The sequence below is a fragment of the Rhipicephalus microplus genome, chromosome X, assembly GCF_043290135.1.
Source record: "Rhipicephalus microplus isolate Deutch F79 chromosome X, USDA_Rmic, whole genome shotgun sequence".
NCBI lineage: Eukaryota > Metazoa > Arthropoda > Arachnida > Ixodida > Ixodidae > Rhipicephalus > Rhipicephalus microplus.
Genome location: NC_134710.1, coordinates 78,858,542 through 78,867,229, shown reverse-complemented (window position 1 = coordinate 78,867,229; position 8,688 = coordinate 78,858,542). Strand labels below are relative to the sequence as shown.

The 8,688-nt window shown below is 43.8% G+C and overlaps 1 protein-coding gene across 1 annotated transcript; it reads left to right on the top strand.

Annotated features, from left to right (window-relative positions):
• The first annotated feature begins 369 nt into the window (after positions 1 to 369).
• LOC119177401 (uncharacterized) lies at positions 370 to 5,379 on the top strand. Its single transcript, XM_037428882.2, has 3 exons — positions 370 to 454; positions 3,366 to 3,386; positions 4,600 to 5,379. The coding sequence occupies exons 1-3, from the start codon at positions 406 to 408 to the stop codon at positions 5,208 to 5,210; spliced, it is 681 nt and encodes a 226-aa protein (XP_037284779.2). The 5' UTR covers positions 370 to 405; the 3' UTR covers positions 5,211 to 5,379.
• Positions 5,380 to 8,688: the final 3,309 nt, after the last annotated feature.

Genomic DNA, 8,688 nt, shown 5'->3' with positions numbered 1-8,688 from the left:
ATATACGGTCTGTCTTCTTGGGGTCCACAGTATTTCTTGGCGGCTCCTCAAGGCTTCATTCCTCCTGTGAGATATGCAGTGAGAATTCTATCTTTCTTCGCGTTTTTCGGCTGCCTGAAAACCAAGAATATCAGCTATAACTACAGGTTTCCCACTTCGCGCCTAAAAGTGCCGTGTCCTGTGAAGAACCTCAGTCCAACCACAATCTCTGAACGAACGAAACATTGTTCTGCGCGGCGCGCACGTACAATTCCTCCCGCGGAGTAGATTCACGGCTCGCATCATGTTGACACCGGATGCGCAAGGACTACCTGAGCCTTCCTTCAGCTACGGCCGGAAGCCTGCTTCTTTCTCAGTCAGCGGCTCGCTGCGGCGCAACAGTGTGCTCCACGTCCAGTCGGCAAGATGAACGCAGTCCTGTGTTTCCTCCTGTGCTTGGCTCCACTTCGACTACGTAAGCATTCACCTTTTACTTTTAACGGACGTTACAGCAAACATTTAGGACAGCATATACTAGGCCAAAAGTGATTTTTCCCGAGAACACGCATATAAATCCTGAGAAATACACTGGGTGGGGCTCAATTGACGTAGTGATCGTGTAGTCCCAGCCCTCTTCTTAGGGGCTGCACATAAGAATTACTAGTCTGTTGCATTCCCAGGATTAAATAGTTGACTGGATGATGTAACTAATGCCTCTGAGTTGCGCTTGGTGCGATTTAACCTGCCATGCATCAGCTGTATACTTTACATGCGCAGCAGTAGCAAAAAGTGAGAACTGACCGAGAATGTCATCCCGCAGTTAAACCTCTCGGTGGGTCTCAAGTATCTGGATAGCTATGACAAATCTTAACCGAGTTAAATTTGATGCAAGATGTCGTACGTCGTGATGTCACCAACGCCCAGGGGCGTAGATAGGGCGTGGCATACTGGGCCCGTGCCTCCCCCTCCCCCCTCTTAAATTTTTTTTTCTTCATGACATGCAAAGTGAAAAAATGACCATTTCAAGGGGGTGCCCCCCTCTCCCGAAATCAGGTAGGTGCCCCTTACCCACGAAAAACTTTCTGCCGACGCCCCTGCCGACGCCATATTTTCCGTAGGCTGTTGGGCGATGGGAATACTTCTGCGCTTTGTTTCTGAAACCAAAATCAGTTATGTAAGCTTTCAAGTGTACTCTTTTGAGGATGGCATTAAACAAAAACTTGAGTGTGTGCAGAAAAGCTTTATCTCACTCTTTCATAAGAATATCTTCAATATGCGGTACTTTATTCCGAGCTTCAACGAGAGCTTCTGATATACGAAAAAATGACGTAACTCATCATTTTTTTTTCTTTATGCACCAAGGTTTTAAATTCTTTAGAAGTACTTCCCACAAAACTACATTCGCATACTGGCGATCAAACAAGCGAACCACTGTGTCTCGACGTGCACTCCAGCTTTGGCCTGTCGTTTATCAGGATGTCGTTCTGTCTTTACAAAGTCGCTGACGTGGCACTGTTCCATTGATTACCTGCGGCGCATTAGCTGCGGTTCTTGTGTGGCGCACGAGAAAAAGGCATTATTGGGCGTGGGACTGTAAAACCAATTGTTGGGGTTTTACCTCCAAAAGAAACGATATGATTATTCGGAACGCCAAAGTCAATGGCTTCGATCACATAATGTTCTTAATCGAGCACCTAAATCTAAGTACGCAAAATGATTGACTTAATCATGACGATAAACCAGAATGATGTCATGGTGTACATGTCAAGACCAGATTCAGTGCCAATACATGCGTCATAACTCATAAAGCTATGTTTCATACTTTTAAATTCTTCTATACCTCATCAAACAAGAAAATTTACTGTCGGCAGTGTCTTAAACACGTGTGACGTAAAAATAATCATAACATGTTGACGTCATCATTATGTCACAGTTTGACAAAATTTATGGCGTCACTCTGACGTCACATTACTGACGTGACCTGATGACTTTATCGCATCGCATTGTCACTTCGTCAAAGGTGGGCCAATCCTGGAGGCAGTGCAGAAAGCGTCAGGTGCTGAAGGCATCCTTAGAGTGGCGGGGTAGAATGATTATATCAACCGAGGAGAGCAAAAAATTGTCTTGGCGTCTTAGTTGAATGCATAAGGAACCGTGTGAGTTTGTCAACCCCTTGTTGAATAACTCGCGCTAACTTCGCAATTATTTCGTTTACTTCTGTTGAATGACCAATGTCTTCTAAAAAACTTTATCACTAGACTGTAGCCTCCAATCTTATGAAAGGTAACACATGAGCGCGTGGCAAAGAGCCTTGAACTGCGCATATCTGACGCGGTGCAGTGGCGAAAATGAGGAAATGGCGGTGTCATACCATGATTGCCTGCTCAGCTTGTAGTTTGCTTTTTTTTTATCGCTTTTTGCAGTTGTGAGACACCGATATGACTCCACCCAAGAGATGATGTTCATTTAGGCCTGCATGAATAAATGTTTTTTATCTCTTTCCTTTCATAAAAATGACGGCAGTGCTATCCCCTTTGATGTTTGTAGCAGCATAAAAATGATTATGTCGTGCTTAAAAAAGGAGATCAACCAGCTAACTACAATATCGAAGTTATTTCACATTATAGTGATGCCGAGTCGATTCACTTCATTTCCCGTTTCTTGTCATTGATTGGTAAGAAAAATATTGTTGGCAGAAATAAAGATACAGCCAAGAATCCCTAGGTGAATCATTGCACTGGAACCCTTGTGAATATTTGTTGCCTAATTTCTCTGGTGTCCTGATTGGGGTATACTACACTTTCAGTCTTCGTGACCTCCTCTCCTCCCCATTCTCCTTCTTTTAAGCTTCCAGTGGTGAACAGTTATCGGGAGGTGTACATTCCTGGTGCCAGTTCTGTTACCACGGGGCTCATGCATTTGTTGCCATGTTGGCTCCTGATTCTTCTTTTTTTCTACTTCCGTTAGTCCCTTCGAGTCTTCCTGTATTCTACTGTATAATTTGAACTTCTTTAGCCTTAAAACGACGAAGTTAGATTGCGGGACAAGCCTATGCGGTAGTTTCGACATTAAGTAGTCGCGCTAAGTTATTCTGCGTGACCTACTGTACGCTGTGGGACACTGGTTCAAAGCATAAAGACAAAAGGTTTGCAGGAGATTTAAAGTGGTCAACAGCCGGTAAGCAAGGGAAGCCTCAGTCTGTCTTCGACCTATCTTTAACAAAAATAAGTCGAAGACATATATCTGTCAAAACGATTGCTCATGTTTATGATTGCCTCTTTATGAGAAGTGTTGATGGCTTATAGCGAGCAACAGGTGCGCTAAAAGTAACTCATGTCTGCGAAGTTTGCACTAATTTCAGTTTTCACTGTTTTCTTCTTTTTCAGAGGCTGTACAGCCCAATGGAGGTTCGTGAATACCACTGAATTCGTAGTATACCATCTTTGTTGATGCTCAGCAGTAGAGCTACATTCTTGCAGGGACAGCTATGGCTACTGGGGCTTTCAGTTCCTCCTTTTATACAACTCTCCCGAATCTCCCACCTGTTCATGCACAGACTGTGTCAAATTCATGGGGTTATCAAAAAGGGAATTTGTCGTCCCTGGCTTACATTCCCTTTGGAGGCGTTTTTTTCTCTATGCTTAATAGGAAACAGATGATGATCAAAAATGTAACGTGAAGGACGACGCCCAACTTCTTGAATAGTTCGCATATGTTACCACAGACGTGCGCAGGAGTAAAACAGGTGTTTTTATGTCACCATGTTCAGGCCTTGAAAGGTTCGATTCTTATACCTACATGCTGGACATTTTCGAGAGTACGCAAGAGTCGGCATTGCAGGCACATGGGCAGCCCCTCATAAGCAGGCGATATCGTTAATCATGGATGTTGCCTGTGGTACACTAGCATCGCTGTGCTGCCATATTTTCTTAACGCAGAAGCTTAACGCAACACGACCAGGAGAAAGAAAGCCCGAACCATGATCGGCCGGTCCCGTTACTTGCCTTCTTCTTTGTTTCTGTATTCTGTTTTACTTTCGCGATTAGCTACTTATGTGTCTCTATACACAAGCGATTTCACTGAATCAATGTAGCTTTTTTTAATGTCTTAATCCACATATGTGGACTATATGTTAAGAACATGGTATAACTGTCAGTTCAAGCGCACGAATAAGCAGAAAGGAAGAGAGGACAAGCGCTTGTCCACTCTTCCTTTCTGCTTATTCGTGCACTTGAACTGACAGTTATACCATGCATATGCAACTAGCCCAACTTTCGATTCTATGATAAAATGCCAACAGGCACAATCTATGAAAATAACTCACCTGAATACGCGCCAAATGTTACTTCTCATGTATAAATGTCCATCTGTAGAGTAAGGTAGTGACACTAAGCAGTATTAGTACATTAACGCCATTTTGGTTAGGTATGCTTCTATGAAAATTCATGTACGAAACAGTGCCTACTGAGCTCTAATAAAACTGGACGAAATTCCATTTCACTTCGAATAGCTGAAGGCACGTAGATGGTTTTCCTCCTTGTTTTCGTGGTAGCATGTTTGTTTCTGTGCTGATCAATGTCCCAATCTGCCATTTGATGTGTGTATCTTCTCTTGACACAGAAGTGTTCGTGCGGAATCCAAAAGAATCGAACTTCTACATGGATCGCATCCTGCTGACAGACATGATTGCGCAAGTTCGCTTCCTAGACCTGGACCCTTTCCATCTGCCACCATTTGAGACAGACTTCAAGGACAGCATCCTGGGAATTCCCGTCCACGGCCACGCCAAATTTGTAAACGGCACTCTACGTGGTCTATCGCGCGTCAACCGTTTCGGTGACTGCACGGCCCCCGGCTGGCTTAACGGCAACATCACGGTCACATGCAACCTGCTCATTGACGACCTGGACATCATATACGACGCGCGCGTCAAGTACGGCGTAGTGCCAGAACTGCGCGCGCGCGTTGAGTCGCGAGTGGGCACGTGCTACGCCCACATGGAGGCCACCGCGGCACCAGGAAAGCCGGCCGTACTGCGCTCTTTCCAGATTACGGGTCTGGGTGACCTCGACACCAAGTGGTCGGGTCTTGGACCACTGAACCCTTACCTGAGTAGCATCAACGAAGACTACCGCGCTAACATCGCTGGTGTAGTCTACAGTACTTTCTACAGCAGTTACAAGGTTGCCCTGGACCGCTCTCTGTCGCACGAGCCTATGCCTAAGCCTTGAAGCAGAAAAACGACTTCTGAGAGCAGACATCACGCTTTGAAGCTGAAGCCCTTCTATACATGCACGCATATACATGCATGCATGACTGCCCTGCTATACATGCATGCATAAACATTGATGATATCGGCAATTTTGGTTACCAATAAATCTTTTCTGTGTTTTGTCTATATTTTATGATCGTTTGTTATGCTCTGAGTCTGATAAAAACGACAAACGCCATTGTTATTTCTGCATAAAGGTTGACGGGATGCAACTGCTAAAGTAAAATATGGTATGAGTTTATGTGAACACATATGAAAAGGGAAAATTTCTGGGGAAGGGGTTGGCCTCTACCCCCTGGATATGCCAATGACTGGTACGTATCTGCACGAAGCTTACTTGACCACCACGTTTATGAACATTACTAGCTTGCTTCACAATACATTATATCAGTGAATTAAATTGTATTGCGATGAAAACGGCGAAAAATTGGGACGGAGGGTAAAAAGCTACAACTGTGCAGTGCTGCCTACTTCTCACTTTCCGTCCCACTTTCGCGCTGTTTGCATTGCAGTAACATCTACCCGACTAGATACTCATCTAGTCAGGCATCAACACCAAGTGGTCGGGTATTCAGTATAAGTTTTTAAAGATGATAAACTTTCTTGGGGTACTTTCCATTGTCAAAAAAGAAGAGGAGTGGGTACCTGAAGGCACCTAGTCCCGGAGGTCACATACTCATCGACAACTCATCAATTCCTACGGCCATCCGGAAAGCTTCCCTACGCGGGTCACAGCACAGGAGGATTTTTTGGGGGAGGGGGCGAATAGTTTTCAGTCTGTGTCTTTCTGTTCGTCTGTCGGTCGCATGATCCAGCGAACCGGCGAAAATTTAGGCACTTTCTCAGCTACCAGCAATCCTGATCTGCTTAATGCGTTCACCCTTATGGACATTGTCAATCAAAAAACACGTATTACGCGTATTTTAAGCAAACATCAATGCGTGAGTAATAGGTAGTGTGTTTCTTTATTTCTAAAATGCATAGAAACGTAATTCTAAAGACCGCAGCGCTTATTACGCTGCGCTTACGATGCGACGATATGAACGAAAAAGCGGGCGTTTCCTACACTTCACTATACTGACACGATGCTACCACCTATCAATGGCTCTGCGTTCTCGAGAAACTTTTGTTTCTTTTATATTACTGCCAGATGGCGTGCATATCTCACGCACTGCCTACTCACCTATTTTCTTGAGCAGAACGTAAAATGAACGCTTTATTCTTTCTCTCCAGACGGATGACTATCGTATTTCGACAATCTTTGCCACCGAAGCATGGACGCCGATACGCGGCCATTTTTTTTTTTCAATCTTAAAGCCATGATACGAGCATGAAGCACGCATCAGTTCCAGACTCTGTATTGCTCCACCGATTGGGTACATTTTATTCGCGTATGAATCGAGCTACACGGGCGCTTTTATAGCTTTTACACTTCAGCTCCCCAAATGTGGCCGCTGTTATACGGGAATACAACCAGCGCTTTCGTAGATAGCCGCTGAAATACCCTCCGAAAATGGGCATCAGTGACTTTTGCGAGGCGCCTTGTCATCCCTACATCACTAAATCTGTGACAAAACAATGATGCCATTTGTGACGGCTAGAGTGAAAATAAAGGAAAAATGTGTGGGATTGGGCTCGTAGGTATTACATCGTTAAACTGCTCCGCCCTATATATATATATATTGTCGCGGGTTATCAATTACAGGGGGTTCATTTAAAAACACGGACAGTGGAACTTCTAGAGACGCTCTCCAAGAAGGCCGCTAAGATTGTCGTCTTCTTCACTCTGCTGCGCTGCGCCTCTCGAGCAAATCCGTGTTCTTCGTTGTCGTCGCTATCTCACCGCTAAATGCAGCTATGCACGCGGCAATATATATATATATATATATATATATATATATATATATATATATATATACAGAGAGAGAGAGAGAGAGAGAAAAGCAAGGACGCACACAATCATAGAATTAGGACCAGTGCTAATCTCTGTCTTTTGTCTGTGCCTTGTCTACTATTTATATATATATATATATATATATATATATATATATATATATATATATATATATATATATATATATATATATATATATATATATATATATATATATATATATACAGAGAGAGAGAGAGAGAGAGAAAAGCAAGGACGCACACAATCATAGAATTAGGACCAGTGCTAATCTCTGTCTTTTGTCTGTGCCTTGTCTACTATTTGCGCGGAGCAGTTTAATAATACAGTTAAAGTACTGAATTCTCTATAAACATGACCGATGTCGCCCCCGTTCCGGTCATAGCAGTGAAATTGATGAAGTGTGTGGTGTCGCTGTGGATGACGCTTGTATCTGATTTATCGCGGACATAACAAGTGAATAATGTCTGCAAATGTGCTGTAAAGCTGAGCGCCACGAAGGACTGAACATTCTTGCTGACAAATTTAGTTGTCCATGCAGCACGAAAATATTGAACAGCATCTGTAAAATATTCCTGAAATGTTTTTAAAGTCATGTTAGTGATTTTCGTTAGTTTGTTTGAAGTCTCTAGCACATTCAATTTAAAGCAAATTCAGTAATAGGACAGTATTTAGTCCGGCAGTAACAAATAAAATCGTTCATGCACATTTACTTGTGCCATAGCAAGGAGGAGAAGGAAAGGAAGCAAACAGAGCTTAGCCTGTTCTCGTACCTGCTGGCTACCCTGTGCTGGAGGAAGGGGTAAGAGGAGTATGTTACAAAAATGAGACCAAGAAAAAATGCCGCCAGGCCTGCGCGGAAGGTGCAGCACAGTCACAGCGAAAGCTAGAAGAGCGGCCTTTCAGGGCCTTTTTTAAACACTCATTGTGTAACTGCTGCAAGCACATTTGCTTGATACCCACTACGTCCTTAACGATAAAAATTTTAAGGTAGTACGCCAGCCTTCGCTATGCCATCTTTCGTCATTTTTTTTGGAAGCGGGGTATCCATTTAACATCTGCAAGGAATCTTGTGCCAATTGTTCATGCAGTGGCTGACGACGTTGAGGAATTGTGCCTGAAGCGGGTATCCGCCACAGTTAATAGGGAAACAAGAACAAGCTTTTGTAATGGGTTGGAGCATTGGACGACCCACTCGTTACGCTATTCGCATTGTGCGACGACTGGTTGTTCTTTCGCTGTTTTAAAACACTTTATAAGTCGTATTAACGCTATTTCTTTCCCTACATCAAACCTACTTAAAGCAAGTTTGCCAACAAGTCCCAAGCACCGACGTGGCTTCGTGGTAGAATACTGGTCCGGCACCAAGCCGACCCGGGTTTGAGCCCTACTGTGTCATTGGTGCTAGGCAGCGCGTGACCCGAGTTTCGATCACATAACAGCTTTCGCTGTAAAAAGGCGAGCAATACTACGATAAAAGACACTGCTTAGACTCCATCTTTGAGACCAGTTGCGCGCCAGAAGT